Source organism: Hylobates moloch, unplaced genomic scaffold (genome assembly GCF_009828535.3).
Source record: "Hylobates moloch isolate HMO894 unplaced genomic scaffold, HMol_V3 SCAFFOLD_1, whole genome shotgun sequence".
Taxonomy (NCBI): Eukaryota; Metazoa; Chordata; class Mammalia; order Primates; family Hylobatidae; genus Hylobates; species Hylobates moloch.
In genome coordinates, this window is record NW_026652276.1 from 94,809,834 (window position 1) to 94,832,395 (window position 22,562).

General features: G+C 52.3%; 1 protein-coding gene across 5 annotated transcripts in view; it reads left to right on the plus strand.

The window, feature by feature from the left end:
- SDK1 (sidekick cell adhesion molecule 1) overlaps nucleotides 1–22,562 on the plus strand; it is a 659,503-nt gene that overhangs the window by 582,048 nt on the left and 54,893 nt on the right. For all 5 annotated transcript variants that reach the window (XM_058442285.1, XM_058442281.1, XM_058442284.1 and 2 more), the window contains 3 exons: nucleotides 16,102–16,217; nucleotides 18,313–18,499; nucleotides 20,238–20,375. In XM_058442285.1, coding sequence (XP_058298268.1) covers nucleotides 16,102–16,217; nucleotides 18,313–18,499; nucleotides 20,238–20,375 — 441 coding nt within the window. The remainder of the gene's footprint in view (nucleotides 1–16,101; nucleotides 16,218–18,312; nucleotides 18,500–20,237; nucleotides 20,376–22,562) is intronic.

Genomic DNA, 22,562 nt, shown 5'->3' on the forward strand with positions numbered 1-22,562 from the left:
GGTGCAGGTCCTGCTGTTGCTTGTCGAATCATTCCTGGCAGTTTTATTGCGGCGGTTGCTGTGAGCCTGGGTATTGTGACAGCTTGTCCCTGCTCTGCCCACCGCTGATCGCAGCTCAAGGCTGAGTCTCACATGCTTACTCAGGCGTGTTAAATATTAGTCCAGCAAAAAGAGCAACATAAGTTTTCCCCAAAAAGGGAGCCAGGACTTGCCTTTTTTCTACACCCAGTGGGGAGTGGCTGCCTAGCTCAGATGAGAGCCGAGTGTCCAGCACTGTGGCCTTTAGCCCCGCAACTTTCACCAAAAGGAGAAGACAGACAGATACCCACGCTCAGCATTTAAAATCACTCAGCGGGCCGGGCATGGTGGCTCATGCCTGTAATCCTAGCACTTTGAGAGGCCAAGGCGGGCGGATCACTTGAGGTCAGGAGTTCCAAACCAGCCTGGTGAAACCCCATCTCTACTAAAAATACAAAAATTAGCCAGATATCGCTTGAAACCAGGAGGCAGAGGTTGCAGTGAGCCGAGATTGTGCCACTGCACTCCAGCCAGGGCAACTGAGCGAGACTCCGTCTCAAAAAATAAATAAAATAAAATGACTTGGTGGCTTTAGGTGGCATTTGGTTGCTCCTGGTGTACATGTGGCTGTAGAAGACAGGAAAGTGTCTTGAAAATATGTGTTTGCTCTTTTTAAGAATGAAAAAATTGTCATACAATATGGGTCCTACCTTTCTTCTAAGTGCTCCAAGTTTTTAATTACTGTTGGTTGGAATGAGAGAAAAAAAATAGCACAGCTTCTAGCTGTTTCAGCTCCCCCTAGTGAGAAATAAAGCCAGTCCTAGTGCCTATTAAGTGAAATTAAAAGGCTTCAATGATGCCAATTTGAAAACATCTGTTTGTAGGGAAGAGTGAATGGCACCTGTTTACAGGGTAATTAACGTTGCAACCCCAACTTTACAGGCTGCACTATCTCTTCATTGACGTTCTGAGGGCTCCTTGGGTAATTATTAACATATCACGCGATAATGACATTGTGCAAACCACAGGCCGACCCTGTCATTTCTGCGGCCACAGTCTCTCCAACTGATGCCGGTGGGTTGTGCTGCGTGCACGGTCGTCTACACGATGCTGGATGATGGATAAACATCTGCCGAGAGCCTCCTGTGTGCTGGGCACAGATCATCACCATCCCCTGGGTGGGAGCCATTGCTCCGGTTCACAGACGAAAGTGATGAGTCAGCTTTATCCGGAGTCTGCAGGGGGCTCCCTGGGCTCCGTCCCACCCTCTGGGCTCCAGCTCCTGTTGTTTCAGACGTTCCCTTCCTGGGCTCCCTCCCACGCTCTGGGCTCCAGCTCGTGTTGTTTCAGACGTTCCCTTCAGGCACAAATGCACTAAGAAGCCCTCGCCAAGGAGTGCAGAGTGGAGAGATCCGGGGATGCAGGTGCCTCCGCCGTGGGGGGATTCTCCAGTGCGCCGCACCTGGCCCACAGCAGGCTGTGCACAGGCACTGCTGAGTGACTGGGAGGTTGGCTCACCCCTTCCCCATGCCAGGGAGTATTTCAGGACTCACCACTTCCTTCAGGCTCTCTGCAGCACTCTTGCTGAAGGGCGGGTGATAGGAGCAGCTGCTCAGAGAACTCCCAGGATGGAGCTGTGGTGCCCCTAGGCAGACACAGCCCCCGGAGGGAGGATGGGCTTGACACCAGCCTCATCAATGCTGGGCCGGAGGGCGGGGAGGCTCCGTGCCCACAGGTGTGAGCCTAGCCCGACCTCTCTGGGCGGGGGCTCTCAGGGAAGCCTCTGGGGCCTGTGTCTACCCATCCTCTACACTTCTGCTGGGGTGACCCTTGTGAAATGCAAATCCCATCCCCTCACTTTCTGTTTCCACCCTTCAAGGGATCCCTGTTATGTATGGGGGAAAAATCAAGTTCACTCCTGAGACTGGCCCTCGGGGCCCTGAGGTCCTGCCAGGCCCACCCCTGCGGCGGTCACAGTGGGTGTCCTCCTGGCCCCCAGGCCGGGGTTCCCGTTCGTGCTCAGGCATCACACGCACAGCCCGGCAGATGCCGGTGCCCAGGAGACCTTGGTGGCAGGATGATATTATTACTCACCTGATTTCCATCACTGTAGACAAAGGTTGTGGAGCATCGTTCGGTGCCCACTGCTGCATTTGGAAAGGCTCCGTCACCTCTCACCATCCTGAGTTTCACTCCTGAGCCAGCTTCTCTGGGATCCCTCCAGGTCGCCACGCTGGCAGCCAGTGGAGGCCTCTTTCTTCAGCACCCACTTGGCTCAGCAACTTGCTGGCACTGAAGGGAGCGAGAAAGCCCCCAGGTACTGTCCTGCCCTTCAGCTGCTCCCCGAGGCGTGAGCCTGCCCTTCAGCTGCTCTGCCAGGGAGAGGGAGGATCACCAGCCTGGGCCTTTGTGACCTTCTCTGGGGTTGAGCCTGCAAGGGTTGGGGTCTCCTGTGAGTGGCAGAGCTCAGGGTGGACAGGGGGCTGCAGGTGGGCTCTGCACCACAGGAGAAGCTGGGCTATCCCCACAGAGGAAGGAAGCGCCGTCTCCACAGGTGTGGCCACGCAGACCGCCCCTCCCAGGGCCCTGCATCCCGCACAAAAGTGGGGTTCACACCCAACCCACTGTTGAGAGTGCACCCAGAACAGCAGATTTGAAAGGGCTTTGACAGCAGTTTCTCACCCCACCCCCAGGCCTCTCTCAAACCCTCGCCCTGCTCCTCCTCTCCAGCCACACTCTCCCCGAGAGAACTCTTCCCCTCTTTGCCTGTTTTTCTGTTGTTTAACTTCTAGTTAGGGAAATCTCAAGCATACACAGAAGGAGACAGACAACTGCAGGCGCATCACACTCCTCACAGACGGCCTTAGTGTGCTTCGTAGATACTGTGTCAGTTACGGAAGGTTTGGGGCAGCCCTGCTGTCAGTGCCATTTTCCCAACAGCACGTGCTCACTTTGCGTCTCTGTGACAGCATCTTTTTTGCAGTAAATTGTTTGTTTGTTTGTTTGTTTTTTATTGAGACGGAGTCTCGCTCTGTCGCCCAGGCTGCAGTGCAGTGGTACTATCTTGGCTCACTGCAAGCTCCGCCTCCCGGGTTCACACCATTCTCCTGCTTCAGCCTCCCAAGTAGCTGGGACTACAGGCGCCCGCCACCACGCCCAGCTAATTCCTTGTATTTTTAGTAGAGACAGGGTTTCACTGTGTTAGCCAGGATGGTCTCTATCTCCTGAACTCGTGATCCACCCGCTTCGGCCTCCGGAAGTGCTGGGGTTACAGGTGTGAGCCACCGCACCCGGCCAGTAAAGTATTTTTTAATTGAGGTATGTACCATGTTTTTTCAGGGAATGCTTTGCACATTGAACAGATTATGGTATAGTAGAAGCATAGCTTTTATATGCACTGGGAAGCCAAAACATGTACGTGACTCCCTTTTTCAATGATCTGGAACCAAACCCACAATATCTCCAAGACCCACTGGTGTCGAGAACACTCCTGCACTCACCACCCAGCTCAACCACAAGGCACTATGGCCAGTCTGGTTTCATCCCAACATCCACCTACGCCCCTCCCATGTGATCCTCAAGCAGCTCTCAGACATCATATATAGAGGTTTGCAACATCATATTATTTTATTCACAAATACTTTTACTATATATCCCTATAATAACTCTTTAACATATGTATTAGGATTCTCTAGAAGGACAGAACCAATAGGCTATATATACAAATTTATATATAATATATAAATATATTAAAATATTTATATATACATATATTAAAACGTTTATATATAAATATATTAAAATATATATATAAATATATTAAAATATGTATATATAAATATATTAAAATATGTGTGTATATATATATTAAAATATGTGTATATATATTAAAATATGTGTGTGTGTATATATATATATAAAGGGGAGTTCATTAAATATTAACTTACATGATCACAAGGACCAACAATAGGCTGGGATGTTGCCACTACTGGGGATGAGGAAGCTGTTCCTTCTGGCAAAAAAAGTTCATTAGAGTTTACAAGCTCAGTGTCCTCAGCTTCACCAAGGTCCTCCCACACATCCCCATTCCAAGTTGCAGAGTCCCATTCTTTTTCAGTCAATCCCCTCACTTTAATAGTAGACACCTGGCAAGGCTGTGCATGCACCTTAACTTGCAGGTCAGCCACTCACATGGTAAGAGCTTGTGTCTGTTTTTCCACAATTTCAGCTCTTTTTCTACAGGAGTGAAGACTCTCACTCAAGGCAATCTTAGCAGATTTGAGGCTCAGTATCTGCTTCTGAAGCTAGGAGACAGAATCCCTGAGTTCATCATTTTCTTTCATCACTTTGTGCACTGAACTTAGGAGCAACCAACCAGCTTCATTATGTTTCTTGGTTCTCCACACATGGTCAAAGGTATTATGTATAGAGTCGCTAAACCCCTTGCCTCTCACGAGCAGTGAATGAGGAGTGTCAAATGCATTTATTTTGCATAACTCTCTAAACAATTCACGCCAAGGACTATCAGCGTTCTCCATAATACTAGAAGTGGAGTCCTTAGCATTTTTGGATCTAATCATATTAAGCAGCCAACTCCAGAAACACCAAAACCAACAGAAGGACTCCATCCTGAATATTATGTCTCTCTAGAACCACTCCTGGTACCAAAATCTGTATTAGTCAGGGTTCCCTAGAGGGACAGAACTAATTGGAGGTATATATATATATATATACTCCCATATATATGGGAGTTTATTAAGTATTACCTTACATGATCATAAGTTCCCACAATAGGCTATCTGCAAGCTTGAGGAGCAAGAAGATCCAGTCTGAGCCTGAAAACTGAACGACTTGGAGTCTGATATTCAAAGGCAGGAAGCTTCCAGTATGGGAGAAAGATGTAGGCTGGGAGGCTAGGCCAGTCTCACTCATTTCACGTTTTTTCTGCCTGCGTAATATTAACTAGCAGCTGATGAGGTGGTGCACACCAGCTTAAGGGTGGGTCTCCTTTTCCCAGCCCACTGACTCAAATGTTAATCTCTTTTAGCAACACCCTCACAGACTCGCCCAGGATTAATGCTTTGAATCCTTCAGTCCAATCAAGTTGACACTCACTATTAACCATCACCATCTATAACTACAAAGTCATTCTTACACCTAGGAAAATTAATAATAATCACTTAGTGTAATCGGTTATCTAGTCAGCATTTTAATTCCCCTGGAATTTTCTGCTCTGACAGCCCACGGTTCTGTCCTTCTAGACTTGTCAGCCCCAACCTTTGCCATTGAAACCATGATGCAAATCTATGAGCTGCTTTAGAAAAAATAAATTTGTATTTTTAATTGGCTTATAATAATCATATACATTTATGGAGCACAAAGTAATGTTTACCATGTGGAATGATTAAATCAGGCTAATTAGCATCTGCATCACATCACATTCTATCATATTTTTGTGGTGAAAACATTTAAAACCTACTTTTCTAGCAACTCTGAAATGGTGCACCGTATTTCTTATAGTCACGCGATGCACTGCTTGTTGCAGTGTCCAGTGGGTGCTCGCGTCCCCAGTCTTGCCCTGGCCTTCGATTTGAGGCTGACTCCTTGCCTGGTTTCCAGAGCACTGTGCCCTGGCTGCTGCAGCTCCGCTTCTCTCTGGGGTTCCTTGGGGCTCAGCTTTCCCCCGGTCCCTCCCCTACATGACTCTCCATCCTCAGCTGCCTCTGGAGCCACAGCTCCCAAATGAGTCCCCTCCCGCCTGGGAGTCTCTTGGGGAACCCAGGCCTGCGATTCCCATGGTCTGCCTGGCATCTCTGCTGGGCGGACCCACAAGTTCCTTGATCCAACTTGTCCAAAATTGAGTTTCTGTGTAGTAGCCAAGAGCAGGCACTTAGAAGCCAGAATGCCTAGGTCTGGCTCCTGGCTCTGTCCCCATAACCCTGGGTAAATTACTCCGCCTCCCTGGGGCTCAGGCTCCTTGCCTGCAGGGCTGCGGAGAGGACGGGATCCAGAGAGGGCCCTCGAAGCAGTGCTGCAGGAGCTCTGTCTGGGGATAAAGCCATCACTGCTCCTCCCCAGCCCCTTGGCAGCAGCAGCCACAGTGGCAACAAGCCTGCTCACATGTGCCCTGGGAAGGGTGCCTCTACCCACCCCAAAATCCATGACAGAAACCCTAGCCTCAGCTCAAGTCTCTCCACCACACCCACTCATTACATCCTGTCAGAGGCTGCTTTTACCCTAGGAAAGCAGAGTTTAATAGTTACAGTAAAGCCCTTCAGTCCTTCAAAGCTTACCACCCTCACTCTCTGGACCTTTACTGGAAGTATCGTTAAGTCCAAGCTTAGAGAAGCATCATGGACCTTAGAGCAAGGCAGATTCAGGTTCGAATCTAGCTCATTATGGAGGATGTGACTTAACCTCTTGAGGCCTCAGCTTGCTTGGTTCCCTGGTCACTGCCACTGGTGGATTCCAGGCCCTTGCCAACAGGTCCGCCTCTGTCACTCTTCTCCCTGTTGCGGCCTCGCCCTCGCTCAGACCACCCTCTGCAGCCTGTGTCCTTGCAGAAGCTCCTCCGAGCTGGGTCCCCACACTCTGTGCACTCCCTAGCTACAGCCAAAGCCATCTCTCTCATGTACAGCTTTGACTGTCTCATTCTCTGCTTTCAAACCTTCCCAGAGAAACCTCTGATCTCTAAAGCCATTCAGTCACCTGGACGTGCTGAGCCATCTCTCTCAGGCCTTTGAACACACAGCCCCTTCCACCTCAGCTGCTGGCCCCTCCCTGCCCCTTGCTCTCCACGCCGTAACTCTTCTCTCCACTGTTCAAGTCTCTGCCTGGATGCACCTGGCCAGGGGAGCCCTTCTAGGCCCAGGCACTGCCCGGGGAGCCCTGCTGCTCACCCCCACAGTGCTCTGGGCTCATCCCCAGCACAGAGCCCACCCTGAGGGCTGGAATTGCCTGCTGACCTGCCCGTGGCCTGCTCTAGACCATGCACCACGTGAGGACGAGTGGCTGATGCCATCCCAGGCACACAGATCCTACCTCATGAGCCAGTGCTTCTCACGGTACCTAGCGAAGTGTTCGGAGAGGATTTATCAGATGGATGTTGACTCTTGGCTAACAAGGGCTGCCTCTCTCCTTCCCCGGACTCTTTAGGACAAGACCAGAGATGCTAAAGCTATAGCTAGGAAAGTCAGGCCCTGGAATGAGACCGTCTAGACTTGAACTCCAGCCTTGCTTCTTGTTGGAGCATGCTATTTAACTTTTCATCTTATTAAACAGAAATAATGGGAGTGGCCTCCAGTGATCTGCTGTGCAATCCACATGGGTAAACATGAAACCTTAGCCTCCTCTCCCACCTGGGGTTAGAGCAGCAAGGAGACCCAGGCTGGCCAGGACAGAGACTGGTAGTACTTTGCCCTCATTAAGAGTTCTCCAGGCCGGCCGTGGTGGCTCACGCCTATAATCCCAGCACTTTGGGAGGCTAAGGTGGGAGGGTCGCTTGAGCTCAGGATTTGAGACCAGCCTGAGCAATATAACAAGACCTCATCTCTGAAAAAAAAAAAAAAAAGAAAGAAACAACTCGATGAGTATGGCAATGCATGCCTTTAGTTCCAGCCACTTGGGAGGCTGAGGTGGGAGGATCGCTTGAGCCCAGAAGGTCGAGGCTGCAGTGAGCTGTGATCATGCCACTGCACTCCAGTCTGGGAGACAGAGCAAGACCCCATCTCAGAAAAAAAAAGTTATTTGAAAACATTCTCCCGCAAGGAGAAAAAGAATGGATACTTCGTGGTCAAGGCCTAACAGCCAGCTGGGCCAGACTCGTGTGAGGCTGTAAAACCCCATCTGCAGCTTCTGCGATGGTGTACAGGGGAGCGGAATGCCTGGTGTCAGGCTCACTGTCCTGCAGCTCTTTGCTGGTCTGGCCTGTTTCTCCCACCCTCGTTTGCTCCTGGGTCTTGTAAACAGTGTTCCTTTGACCTTCCCCTCGAGGACCAGAGATCACCTGGTGTCTGTGTCTGGCGCAGGCGCTCCTGGCCTTCGGATGTGGGAGGACTGTAAGAATCTCAGGGAGACCCCCACCCACTGCTTGCGGTGGTCTCCTTTGTCATAGACGACAGGTGCTTGCCACACTCAAGCAGAGGCAGGGCTTAAAGGTTACTCTCATTTCTCAGGTGAGAAAAAGCAAAGTGCAGATGGTTTCAGAGGGTCCTCCAGGAATGCTCAGCCGATCAGTGGGACCAGGACGCACAGGCCTGACCACTGCATCTAAGGCAGCGAGGCCCTGTGGAATCAAATCAGCACTGAGACAGAGGGCTTCAGGACGTGGGCACTCGGCGTGAAGCCAGCCTGTGCCCTCCTGGCCTTACTTGCCCCATAGGGCCTCTCATGTCATGTCACCTGCCTCTGCAGAAATGTCCTGTAACTCCTGTTACCTGCAGGGTGTCACAGAAGCGCCACCTACTGCTAGCGGCCCAAACCCATCACACACCCCTCATTTGCCCCTCACAGGGGTCCCAGAGTGGCCAGAACCTACTGCCAGTTCCCACTGCACTCCTGACAGCTCTGGGGTTAAAGAATTGGGACAAAGTCGCAAGGGTGTTGGCTGGGACACCTGGGCCAGGTGCCTTGAATTCTGCCCCAGGGCTCTTTGCACTTGACGCACCAGCTCACAGTCAAGGCCTCTGCTCTCATCCCAGCCCTCCTGCGCTTCCTTCCTCTGCCTCAGAGCAGGATCTGCAAACAGCTCAGGGGCCAAGCCTAGCCCATTACCTGTTCTTGTAAATAAAGTTTTATTGGAACACCGCCACACCCATGCATGTTGTTGGAGGCTGCTTTTGCCATAGAAGGTGGAGTTGAATAGTTGCAACAAAGCCCTTACATCCCTCAAAGCTTAACATCCTTACTATCTGGGCCTTTACCTAAAGTTGTACAACTCCCACCTTAGAGAAGCAGCTTGGACCTTAGGGTTAGGCACATCCAAGTTCATATCGAGCTCATTCTGAGGCCTCTGACTTAACCCCTCGAAGCCTCAGCTTTCTTTTTCTTTTTCTTTCTTTTTTTTTTTTTTTTCTTTGAGACAGGGTCTTGCTCTGTCACCCAGGCTGGAGTGCAGTGGCGTGATCTCGGCTCACTGCAACCTCCGCCTCCCTGGTTCCTGCCATTCTCCTGCCTCAGCCTCCAGAGTAGCTGAAATTACAGGCACACACCACCATGCCTGGCTAATTTTTGTGTTTTTAGTAGAGACGGGGTTTCACCATGTTGGCCAGGCTGGTCTCGAACTCCTGACTTCAGGTGATCCACCCTCCTCGGCCTCCCAAAGTGCTGGGATTACAGGTGTGAGCCAGCGTACCCGGCCTCAGTTTTCTAAAAGGAGAATACAGTCTTTCTCCAACAGGTTGAATTTTGCGTGTACAAACTGCATATAATGCAGTTAATGAGTTAGGGGCTGTGGATTGCACCATGGAGGAACACCACCGGTTGTGATGCCGTCATGATCTGTGACGACCCGGATCTTCCTGTGATGGGGACTCACTCTACAGGCCAGGAAGCAAACAGTCCGCAAGCTGCAGAGCCGGTTGGCTCGAGCAGCTTTTAACTTTGTTTATCATAACAGTGGGTGATGATGGCTATTGAGCTGATAAGAAAGTGGAAGCACTATTTCCTGATGATGGGAAGCAAAGATCATTACTGGACGAAATCAAACGCCAGAGTTGTCCAGCAGTATTGAGGGTTCAGAGCTAACCTTTAAAATGCAAATATCTATAGGACAAATATGTTATCATGAGTCTGAAGCTCTCTGGCCTCATCCTCCTTTTCCTATGGAAACAACTGCTTTTAAAACACAGTCTTTAAAGCCACTCGGTTTGTTAGGATTGCAGCTGCCGTGTCATAGCAGAGCAGACTAAGGCCATCCCCCAGGGCTATGGAAGGAGTGTGTCCCCTGCCCCAGCCGCCACACCTGTGCTGCTTTCAATGCCTCACCTGGAGTGCTCTGCCTTTCTCTCCAGACATCCCTGTGCTCAGTTGGAACTTAGAGCACACAGCAACTCCTCCTCTTCTGTGTTCTTGAGGCACCTGTACTCAGCGAACCACTCAAATTAACCCATGCACAATTCTACAATTCTGTCATCCTCACTGACACACCTGCCAATAAAAACCCCATCTCTACTAAAAATACAAAAATTAGCCGGTTGTGGTGGCAGGCGCCTGTAATCCCAGCTACTCAGGAGGCTGAGGCAGGAGAATAGCTTGAACCCAGCAGGCGGAGGTTGAAGTGAGCCGAGACTGTGCCATTGCACTCCAGCCTCTGCAACAGAGTGAGACTCCATCCCGCCCCGCCCCCACAAATAAAGGCCAGGAGCATCTCTTAGATTTCTTCTGTGTACCTATAGTGCCCCGCCCAGAGCCGGGTCTGGCTGTCTGTAAAGACATGTGGACCCTGACAGTGGGTTATCACCTGCACACCCACACCATGAAATCCAACATTCATGGCAAGGGCTGCACCAAACTCCAGGCAGTCTTGGAGACCTCAAAATGTGCAGAGGCTTGACTGATGCCGGCACCTTCCTAGAGGAGCTGGAGCTACAGCTGGGATGTATCAGTCATCTGTTACCACGTTAACAAATGATCCCAGCATAGCAACCTAAAACAACACACATCTCCTACTTGGTTTCTGTGGGCTGGAAATCTGGGCACAACTTAGGTAGGTCCTCTGCCTCAGGGTCTCTGGCACAGTGTCAACCAGGCCTGTGGTTTCTGAAAGTTCGACCGGGGAAGGATGCATTTCCAGGCTCACCCATGCAGTTGCTAGTGGGATTCCATTCTTCGTGGACTGTTGGACTTGAGTTCCTTGCCATGAAGGGCCTCTCCATGGGGCCTCTCACAACATGGCAGCTGGCTTCCTTAGCATAGGCTGGCCAGACCACAAGAGCGGGTGAGCAGGAGAGATAGCACAGGCACTTGTTGCTGAGTCACAGCAGTGCCACATTCTACTCCTTAGAAGCAAGCCACGTATTCAGCCCACATTCAAAGGAAGGAGATTCCCAAGGGCATAAGTACCAGGAGGTGAATCTGCAAACAGCTCAGGGGCCAAATCCAGCCCATTACCTGTTCTTGTAAATAAAGTTTTATTGGGACATTGCTACGCCCATGCATTACAGATTGTTGGAGGCTGCTTTTGCCATAGGAAGGCAGAGTTGAATAGTGGCAATAAAGCCCTTACGTCCCTCAGCTCATGTAGGGACCTGAAGCTCCTGGTGGGCAGGGCAGATGGCTGCTCCGATGGCTGGGGTGCATCAGGCACCATGTCCTTTGTTCCTAGGGCTATGCACTTGCGCAGACACAGGGCTCTGCGTTTCCTGGGTTGCCCGCTCAGGCTCTGCCCCTGTCTTTCTTGTACTTCTGCCTTGAGTCATTGCTCTCTGTCTCCAACTCTCACTTGTCCCCACCTGAGTAGAAGCAGGATGATCCCTTTAAACCTCCTGATTCATTGAGAAGGCCTCCCAAGGTGCAGGATCACCCAGAACGGAGCCTGTCTCCAGGTCCCCCTGCTCAGGGGAGCAGATTGCTAGCAAGATTTGCCAAGAAGGTAAATTAGATCAGAGAATTCTATTTCTATTCTATTCCAGTTCCACAGGAAATCAGAAGGAGAATCTCACCAGGAAAATGTCATTAAAGCAAACTGAGGAATATACAATTTTTTAAAAATCATATAAAGAAACAATTATTATATTAAAACATTAACGTTGATTCTCAAATTATCCATTAAAACCTTGCTTTGCCCAGTCAGTCAATGGGCTACAGAAACTGAAAGTAGAAATCTGACATGGTCTATCCTGGTCCAATACTGCTCTAGCCACAGCAGGTGCCCGGCATGGCACAGGGCGGCTCCGGTGACAGGAGGTGCCTGGCATGGCACAGGGTGGCTCTAGTGACAGCAGACACCCAGCATGGCACGGGGTGGCTTTGGCAACAGCAGATGCCTAGCATGGCACAGGGTGGTTCTGACAAGAGTAGACACCTGGCGTGGCACAGGGTGGCTCTAGCAGTAGGATGACCACCTGTCTGGTGTGAACCTAACATGCACCCCGTGTTCCCACCCCTCTACTCTTTCTCCTTCCGTCTCTATAGTCAGCAGTGCCCTTGCTCCCTGGCCCACTGTCACATCTCAAATCATCCCTGTTATTTAAGGATCAGCCAGATGTTCTGCTTTCCAGGAAACATCCACATCCCTAGCTGGACATGCTCTCTGGGCCCCGACCCTGTCCCCAAACTCTGCCTGGCACCGTGATTATTGTGATGTGTGTCCCTCTCTGATGAAACTTGTCTTTCACATCTGGTGTCCACCTATCCCTCAGCCCGAGGCCTAGACCCTGATTAATATTCAGGAAGATGTTGGCAGCGTTAGGTTGGGATAACAAACAGCCTCCAAGGGCTGGTCCCACCAGTGGTGCTGGTCCCTCCCGCTGCCGCCCTCCGAGGGCCGGCATCGTCTCTTCTGCTACCTGCTGTTTTCGTCCCAAGACTCTGGCTAGGGGAGCAGCCCCCGTGTGACTGGCCAGCTTCAAGGCTGCTGGAAGAGAAGGTTGCAGGCCATGTGACTCTCCAGAAAGTGAGTTGTTTGGTCACGTGAGGCCAGAGGGGAAAATGTGCAGTCCTCCCTCAGTTGGAGTGACCGCCAGTCCTAGGGCCGTGTCGCTGTCTGCAGATCAGATGGATGACCTTCTGCTTGGTGGATGGTGAATGTTTTGAATGAGTGAATGTTTTGAATGTTTTGAATGATGGTGAATGTTTTGAATGAGGCTGAATGAATGAGCATCATTCTTCCTGCAGAGTTAATTCCTACAGCTCTGAAACCTTTCCCTCACTCTCTGAAGCCTCCACTGCTCCACCAAATGCCATGTAGAGCCATTTTGTTTTGTTTTTTCTCCTGAGATTTGAGCCACACCGGTGCCTGTCCAGCTGCCTCACCTTGCAGCAGAGGTTCCTAAACCCTGAGGTGAGGGGGCTGCAGCCCAGGCCTGCTGTGCAGGGCCCAGGTTTACCCTGGGTATGGTGGGACATGGAATTAGAACCGTGAGCTGCTGGTGCTCTCCACCCACCAGCAAATTAAGACTAAGTCAGGGCAGCCACTGTGTCCCAGCGGCTGCTTTTGATCCAGCTGAAGCTCACTGGCCACTTAGGGACGGCGAGCCCAGGGAGGTTGGGCGAGGCGACAGAACGCTGTCCTTGCTGCTGTTTGGGGCTTGGCTGTAGCGTCCAGCCCACCCCTTCCCACAGAGGCAGGAGGCCCCGGGAGAGCCACGCCATAACCCAGCTCAGCCCCCAGTGCCCAACCATGCAAGGCCATCCACGCAACCAGCCAGAATTCCAGAACATTTCAGAAATGTCAGGAATTCCACGATGGCTGTCAGGTGAGGGTCCCTCCAGAGGTTCTGAAAGCTTGTCTCTCATTGCCTCGGCAAGATCCCTCTCCAAGGCCGCAGAGGCCCCCTGGCGAGGGTACAGGACCCATCACACCAAGGACCTGAGTCACTCAGCTCTGCGATGGCATCACAGCCTTAGCATGAGACCCCAGAGAAAACCCCAGCTTGCACCTTACCCTTTAAATGCCGGTTGCAGGCAATCTCCCTAGCCGCAGACACCAGCAATTGCCGGTCTAAAATGCTTTTTAAAAATAATTTCATGTATTTTTTTTTTAAAGTTTCCAACCTGGTATGTATGTCATCCTTACACCACAAATGCTAAGGTGGGAAAACAAAAAACGAACAACAGTCAGATGCTCCATGGCTCCCAAATTGCACACGCTTTACGGAGAATGAGAGTTGCACCGGGGCTTGTCAATAGCAGAGCCTTCCTGAAAGTCAGGTTCTCCTGTCAGGGTGGAGACCCAGCGGCTTTCAGGAGCAAAAAATAAGTCTCCAAACCGACGTGCTTTGCTCAGTGTTGACATACATTTCTCTCTTCCCTGCTGGTGTCAACAAAAAATGCTTCGTTGCCTGCAGTAATTTTACGGTCCAGAAGTGCCTTGCTGTAGCGTTGCTGGTAGGCACAGCAGTGCAGCTCAGCTGCCTGAGACAGGACCAGGGGCCTTTGCCCTGCTCATGTCCACCCCAGAGAAAGGGGCATGCAGGCCGTTAATTTGTGGGGGGTCACCTGGAGCTCACAGATTCCACCAGTTCCTACAGGCGGGTATCCAAGTCCAGAGCTGTCGTGGGCGCGCTGAGTTTGGCCATCTTTGGAAAGAAACCCTGGGGGTGTCGCGGGGGGAGGGCGATGTCTCACCGATTGCCAGGATAATGGCCACGCTCAATTTTGCCTTTCACATTTTAATTGTACAACAGTAATTTTGCAGTGGAGTTGCCGATGGCAAACATGCAAAAGACATTAACTTTATTTATGTTTTGGATTATTAATGTGGCTGTTAAAATTCCTCCAGTTAGTTTTGATTGAATTGTTTTTTTGTGTGATTCTGTTGTTTAATGGAGCGGTAAATAAGAATTTCTGATAATGAGGCTGAGCATCTGTCACAACAACCTGGTGTGGGCTATTAACATTTCCATTAACGGCAGGGTGGGCAGTGATAATATGGAAACCACACAGTTAGAACAAAATAAATAGTTGGTGTCAGGCTGAGTGGGTGTTAATTACTATTTTATTCTGCGTTGGGGGGAGAGAGCAGAAAGTGGGGAGGGGGTGATGGGGAAGGGGCGAGTCCTGAGGTCAGTCTCTCCCAAGAAGGCCTCTCCAGAGAGCCGGGTGCTGGGCCATCTCCCCTGGACAGCGACTGTTTTATCATCTCCATTGATGGTCCTTAAAGACACTTGGTCAAAAGGCTGCACTCCTGGGCCACAGCCCCGGCGGCAGGCGGAGATGGGTGCTCGGCTGGCCTCTGCCTCCGGGAGCCAGGCCCCTGCACAGCTGCCCTGGAGCTCCCCAGGGCCCAGCTCATGGACAGCCGGGGAGAGCCCCAGTGGGAGGAGGGAGTAGCAGAGAATAGGCCGTCAAGAGAAAGTGCATAGTGTGGAATTCAAAGATAGTGTGAAGCTGGCACGGGGCAGACAGGACAGAGACGTTCTGGAATGCAGGCGTGTGCTCCCAACTCCCTAATGGCTGTGTGGTGAGGTGCAGAGGTGCGGCCACACCCCTAATGGCCGTGTGGTGAGGCTCAGAGATGCGGCCACACCCCTAATGGCGGTGTGGTGAGGCACGGAGGTGCGGCCACACCATCCTCATGTGTCCTTTGGTTTGCCTGTGCCATGCAGCCCTGTGGACGCAGACAGCACCCCAGTGAGCTCGTCCCCAGGGGGAGTGAGGGGGCTGGAGGGGAAGACTGGATCCTCAGAATCTGAAGCCAGAGCTGGCCTCAGAGAGCAAAGCGCAGCCATGTTCTCAAACATTGGAGCTTCCTGTCCCTCTTAGAGGGACAACTCTGTGTATCTGGACGAACTTCATCTAGATCAGGGCGTCATAGCCAGGGATGCCTGAACCTGTCATGGGAACACAGCTAGCGATTTTTTCTCTAATCTCAATCAGGAATATCCGTGACAAAAACCACAGCAGTCAGGAGTCCTGTGACTCCCTTGCCGATAGAGCTGCAGTGACCCTGTCACATCCCAGGCATTGCTGGGACTTCAAGTTAACATCCTCACCCACCAATGCTTTGATCTCACAGCAGCCATCAGACCAGCCCCTAAGCCTGGTCGGGTATTAACCCAGAAGTACGTGAATTACGATCTCATACCTTTGGTTTCAAATACTCTGCTAATTGTGTCTTGGTATAATCATTTTTCTGTGCAATTCTATATATTTTATTGTATGCATTTAAGAACATCGTATGGGAAGGATTTGCGGTCTTCCCTGGCATAAAAGGGCTGAGAGCTCTTGGGGAGACACAGAGCCACGGATCCCAGGACATAACTGTCCAAGGCCTCCCAAGCCAGGCTGACGGCCTAGGGCAGAATCTCTCATGTGGTTCCCAGTGGAATTAGGGCATGCTCGAGTCCCATGGGTGTGTTGGCAAGGGTCCGGGCCGGCTCTGAATGAACATTTCAGCTTCTCTCTGCATTGCTCTTTCCTCAGCCCCGGCCATGGCCCCACAGAACGTGCAGGTGACCCCGCTCACGGCCAGCCAGCTGGAGGTCACGTGGGACCCACCGCCCCCGGAGAGCCAGAATGGGAACATCCAAGGCTACAAGGCAAGGCCCTCCCATGCGGTCGCCTCCCCTGGCTCACTCGCGCACCCCTAGTTCACATGGTCCTGCCCGCTGCATTGCCAGCAGCAGACCCCGCAGGTGCTCCACCTGGAGAGCTGGGGCCCAAGCATTGGAGCTTGGCTGGACCTGGCCTGTTAGCTGTGGTCACAGCTGCTTGTGGGTGGGAGGCAGCACGGGGGCCAGGCTCACTGTGCAACTGGCCGTGCCCACCACAAAACAACCCAGGTTGGGGGCCCTCGTTCGTGCAGTGGCTTCTCCCCACTCCGGACGCATGGCCTGGCTGGGGAACCTTCTGTTTCCTGGGCCCATTCTGGAGCCCCCAGTACATTGGCTGACAATAAAAGAACATGGGGCACCTGGAAGAGACCAGGTTCCCCATCCCAGCTCTGCCCTTGGTCACAGTTGGACACTGAGTGAGTCCCTTGATTCAGTCGGTCCAGGGTGGGGCCCGCCAATCTCATTCCTCACAAGGTCCCAGATGTGAGGCCCCTGGGAACCCTGCTTTGAGAACCGCCACAGTAACACGTGAGAAGCCCATTGTCACTGGAGGGTCTAGAGATGGGGAGAAAGAAAGGCAGCAGGCCATGACAGGAGAGCATCGAGTGAGGAATTATTATGCGGGGCTGGGTTATCCAGGGGGCGGGAAGCACCTCGCCACATCCCATCCCTGAGGCCTGGCCTCCTTAGAGAGTGCAGGGCATCTGGGGTCTTTGCCATGAAAACACCCCCATCCTTCTCCTGAATAAATTCCCCTGTCTGTTCTGCTGGGGCCCAAGTCGATCAGTCATCAGATTCTGGGGGCTAGCCTCCCCTAATGACTATTGGACCAATTAAATGTCCATTTAAAGATGATTTTTGCAGGCGTGTTATGAAAATTCATACCTTCTTCCATGGCAGGGCTGTTACAGTGATGAATGAGCTAATGGTGAGCCCCATGAGCTTGCAGGCATGGTGCTGTTTATGTATGTCCAAAATGTGTTTTCTAATTTCCTTAATGATAAAGACATTGAACTTGGATATTGATCTCAAGTGAGCAAGGCCTGGGCGAGCGGAAGATCTTAGACGGTCAGTTCAGTGAGCAGAAGCCCGCTGCATCCTGCAGGTGGAAATGAACGATGCTCACCAGCCAGGGCCTGCCCAGCAGGAGCGAGGCAGGCAGGTGTGCAAGGCAGGCGTGCCAGCCCTGGGGCGCTCCAGGCTGCCTCCCCAAAGCCTCTGTGCTGCTTTTTCACATGGGCAAGCCGCTCTAACAGCCTGGCCCTGGTTTAGACCCACAGAGCCAAGGTGGGTCTTCTGATTGGTGTTGTCTTTGGGCAGCCTGGTTGGCACTGGCCGGAGGCAGCAGTGGTTTCCGGCCAGCTGTCTAGGAAAGCAATTCTGGCAACCTCTTTAAACCTTTGTGCTTGGGCGTCAAGTTCAACTACAAGCACATAAAAGCTAGACAAGAGGAAATGGCACCCCAGAGGAATGAGGCCTTCCCAGCAGCCCTGAGCCCAACGTAGTTCTCCTGCCTGTTGTTTTTGATTGCTTTAATCTCCAAAGTATGTTGCCATATTGAGGAAGACTTAGATGTTGGCTCTTAATAAAATGTGGGAACACATCGTAGGAGTTGGGGGGTTTGTTCTCTCCACAGCCCAGAGCAGGGGGTGGACACGGGGCAGCTTCCCTTCTCTCCAGAAGATGGGGGAGAGGGAGAGGCCAAAAACCAAAACACCAACAGAGCTAGGTCTGCAAGGAAAGGCACATCATCGGAGGCTGAAGGGAAGCTTCCCTTCCATCCTCAGACCTCATCTTCAACAGCACTTTGTTTAATGAAGCAATGCCCATACCCTAGATGAACAACAGGAAAATGTTAAACATCGTCTCCCAAACAATATTAGCAACAGGGGTCCCCATCCATGCACAGTAGCCTCAGCTTCTCCCTAATTCCTCTGGGAGGGAGAATTTCCACCTTCCCACCCAGACACAGCTCACCCCAGAACTCAGCTCACCCCCTCACTCTGACCTTACACTCAGTGGCCACCCTTCCTGGAAGGCTTCCCCAGGGCCCACCCCAACCTCTTGCTCTTCCTAACAGATTTACTACTGGGAGGCAGACAGCCAGAACGAAACAGAGAAAATGAAGGTCCTGTTCCTCCCCGAGCCCGTGGTGAGGCTGAAGAACCTGACCAGCCATACCAAGTACCTTGTCAGCATATCAGCCTTCAACGCCGCCGGAGATGGGCCCAGGAGTGACCCCCAGCAGGGGCGCACCCACCAGGCTGGTAGGAGGAAGGCGGGTTTCCTTTGGGCAGGCCTCCTTGGACACGTGTTTTGAGAGCGCCAGCTCAGGTCCCCTCACACAGTGGCTCCTGGCCCGCCCAGGCGGAAGGCAACACCTTTTGTGTAGCTGGGAGTTTCTGGATGGGCAGGACTGGGTTTGGCTCATTTGTTCTCCCTGTGCCTGACCTCAGACTGGTACACAGTGGCACTAAATAAATGTTAGGTGGGTTGGAGCAATGCATGCTTTTTTCCAGAGCCCTGGAGATTCAGAGGGGAAGAGGGCGTTGAGTCTGCAGCGAGGCCTTGTTCATAACTGACAGCATCCATTCCACTTCCTCCAAGGAATGGAACTTCTCATCAGAGTCGCCTGATAGCATGTCCAGATCCTTGGGGATAGGCTCCTCAGGCAGCAAGGCCAGGCCACAGCGACGGGCGTTCCCCTGGGTCTCAGGGCCACAGACCACCGCTGGAGACTGCTCACTACGTGCACGCCACGGGCCAGTCCCGAGGGCTCGGACAGGCGCTGCGCTGCTGTGGCTTCATCTCCATGCACAGGGCGCGGTGCCTGTTCTCAGCCAACCTCTCTTCCAGCGCATCTCAGTGTCCTAGCAGCCTGGAAGATGCTGTGAAGCTGCTTGGCCTTGGGCTCTGAGGAGCTCTCCAAGGCCCTCTGTAGGATTCTGGAAGTCTGAGAGACCGGGAGAGTGAGGTCTGGGAACTGTGGGCAGAGACGCAGGGCTCAGGGCCTTCCGACATCCCGTGGGCTCAGCCGACCCACAGACAGTGGACTCCGGGAATCAAGGCCCCTTGGCATCACACTCCCACGTGCTGACCACAACCAGGTTGCAAGGACCACTTCCTTTGGCTTCATCCAGTGCCCGCATCTGAGCTGGAAGGATGCGGGCAGATCTGTGGGCAGAGATGAGGGTAGAGCCACGTTGAGCACTGCCAGCCTGGCAGGTCACAGCTATGGGTCCCAGAGACTGGAGGAAGGGCAGAGAGGGAGGAGGGTGGGCGCCACTTCACAGGCACTTCTGAGCAGCGAGGGGCACTGGGGCGAGGAGAGTAGGTCCCCCACCTAGGCTGTCTGGTAGGGGCAGCCCCAGTACACGCCCACCTTACACGGTGCCCAGGCAGAGGGGGAGCTGCCAGCAGGCTCCACATCACCCCGGCCACACAGCTGACCTTCTGTAGCTCTAGATATTTCCACCAGCTCCCTCCCTGCTGCAGACCCAGGGGGACACTCAGCCAGGAGAGTGTGGTGGGAGATTTCACGTGCAGGAGCCAGGGGTGTCCTCCAAATCCCCCAGGCCTCTGAGGGAGAGGCGAGGAGGGGTCAAGAGAGGCTTCATCCATCACAGAGCTCCATCTCTCCGGCAAAGAGCAGGACTAGAGCCTCTGGAATCCTCCAGCAGTTGCTAGAAAATGGAGCTCCCTGCATTTCATTTTCTGTTTCCATCTATTATTCATTTTTATACCTTTGCCGTTTTGTCTCTCAAGCCCCTTTGTGTTTAAACACTGTCATTTTCTCCACTCTTCTCAGGAGGGTCTGCGTGTCTGATTGATCCTCGGAAGTTCTGAGGTGATCAATAAATCTTTTCATTTTATGGCATTTAGACTTTTACTGAGTTGAAAATAACATCTAATAACATTTTTTATTCTATACGGAGGCACAGACATGTATGTATATGATCTATAAAGGAGCCTCCGTAAAAGTCACTTTGTGTTCTATTCTCCCAGCCCCTGGGGCGCCCAGCTTTCTGGCATTCTCAGAAATAACCTCCACCACGCTCAACGTGTCCTGGGGCGAGCCTGCGGCGGCCAACGGCATCCTGCAGGGCTATCGGGTGGTGTACGAGCCCTTGGCCCCTGTGCAAGGTAAGACCCGGGGTTGGGGAGATGGGAGTGTGGGCCACACCAGTGCCCAACCCTCTACAGTCTACACAGTGAGCCGCGCCTGACTGCCTCTGTGGGCCAGGAGCCTTCTGGCGCCTGAAGTGGGGGGTTTTGGAATCTGAGCTGGAAGGGGCCGGAGCTGAGTGCGTGGGGAGCGGGGACTCACGGGGAAAGGCCTGTGAGGAAAAGCTGAGCCAAGACCAGACCTCTGTTTTCTGAGACCAGAACGGCACTCTCCGTGTGGAGCCATGTCATATACACCCTTGACCCTGTCTCTGTCACACCCAAGACATTCCTCTCCTGTTCCTCTCGAGATGTTTGTCCTGTGGTCGCCGACAGAGACCACCCAGGGTTCCACTTGAAGCCACAGGGCCTTCCATCCATCCTAGGAGGGATGCTGGCATCCCCCTGTCTTAGCACCCTGGTGCTCCCCTCGCTCATCTGTCCCCTCAGTGGACATCTATGAAGCTCCTGTTCTACATGCTGGAAAAGCCAAGACCTGCTCCAGATGCTGGAATCAAAGGACCCAGGAAAGCCAGGATCTTGACTGGCTTGTTTATCAGGACCCTGGCTTCCTGCATCCAGGCAGTTCCTATTCCAGGGCAGAGGTAACACACAGGTAATTAAACCAGCAAACAACAGCCCGAGCGTGATCAATGCTTTGGAGGAAAGAGAGGAGGGCTAACACGAGAGGCTTAGGGAAGAGACCGGAGTGACAAGGGCCCGGACACACAAGAATCCCGCAGAAGATCTTCTGATGGGAGGATCCGCCAATCCAGGGACCCACGGTGGGCAGAGCTCTGGTGGTGCTGGTGGCTGGAGCTTGGTGAGTGGGGCGCAGGCACTGCAGGCCACAGCACACGGGGCTATGGCATATCCCACTGGAGAGTGAAACAGGAGCAGGAGGACCTGACCTCCCCAAGACCAGGATCCCTCGGGCCGAATCCCCCATCTCAGTGCCACGATCGAAGGAAGCTGTCGCTCATCTCCACACTTCCTAGATCAACCGGAAACAGCTTCCAGAGAAGAACAGGGAAGGTGTTTCCAACACAGAAGACTTTGAGAGAGGAAATGTCAGGGGCTTGACAATGAGTGACAGGTGAAAACGGGAGGTGGAATGCAGATGGCTCAGAGGAGAACGGGTGGCAGAGATTCTGTAGACCAGGGAGTGAGGAGGCCGGCCGGGGCTGTAGCATCATCCTACAGGAGAGCGGCAAGAAGGGGAACGGTGTGGGGGCAGGGGAGGAGGGGTCAGATCAGGGGTGTGCGTTGAAGGTGGAGCCGGTGGGGTTATGGCTGTGAAGCGGAGGAATGGGGTTGGGGGGCAGGTGGTTCTGCCCTGCTGTGCACGTGGCCATTGCTCTGCACCTGCTGGGTCAGTGCACACCCTGCTCAGGTATTATTCCGATGCCTTCTGTGTCCCTCTCTCCTGCCATCTAGACACCAATGTGTCCACCGAAGATTCTGGTCTGGGAGGCACTTCTTTCTCACCACACTGGGGTGAAATACAAGTCCAGCTGTCTCTGCCTTATGGCCCAGGGCAAGTTTCCCCCTGTAATATACACAGACAGACTGTAAAAATTATAGATTATTTAATGTCTGGGAGGAAAAAATACAACCAGTACATCAAAGAATATCGGCGCTCCATTTAAAGCCATGATAAAAGTTTCCTTTTAAAATAAGCACATTTAGATGAAACAGGGAGTTGATTTGATGAAGAAAATTTAAACACTAGATTTTTATTTCACTGAATCTCAGATGCCATTCACTGTAAGATTCATCGTTATTTTATGAAGTGCTCGGAAAGAAAAAATGTTCCCAATAAACTAGGGCCCAGTACTTTTGTGTCATCAATTCTGAGCTGCATCCCAAATCAGAGATGTGAAAATCTGAGAAAGAAAAAAAAAAATAGCATCTTAGACAATTGATGGACTTTGGTAAATAACAGTAGAGGTGAGATGTGGGCGTGGTTTTTGAACCAGCAGAGAGGGCACCGGAGGGACGCGGATTTAGTGTGGCTGCTTCGAGGGGCGGCTGGGATCTGTTGTGACCTTCCGAGCACCCAGCACCTGCCTGGGAGCCAGGGGGCCTGGACAAGGCTGCCTTTGAGGTCCCACAGCAGAGGCCCAGAAGCAGGCATGCCATTTGCTCTTGCTTGTCCTGCAGGGA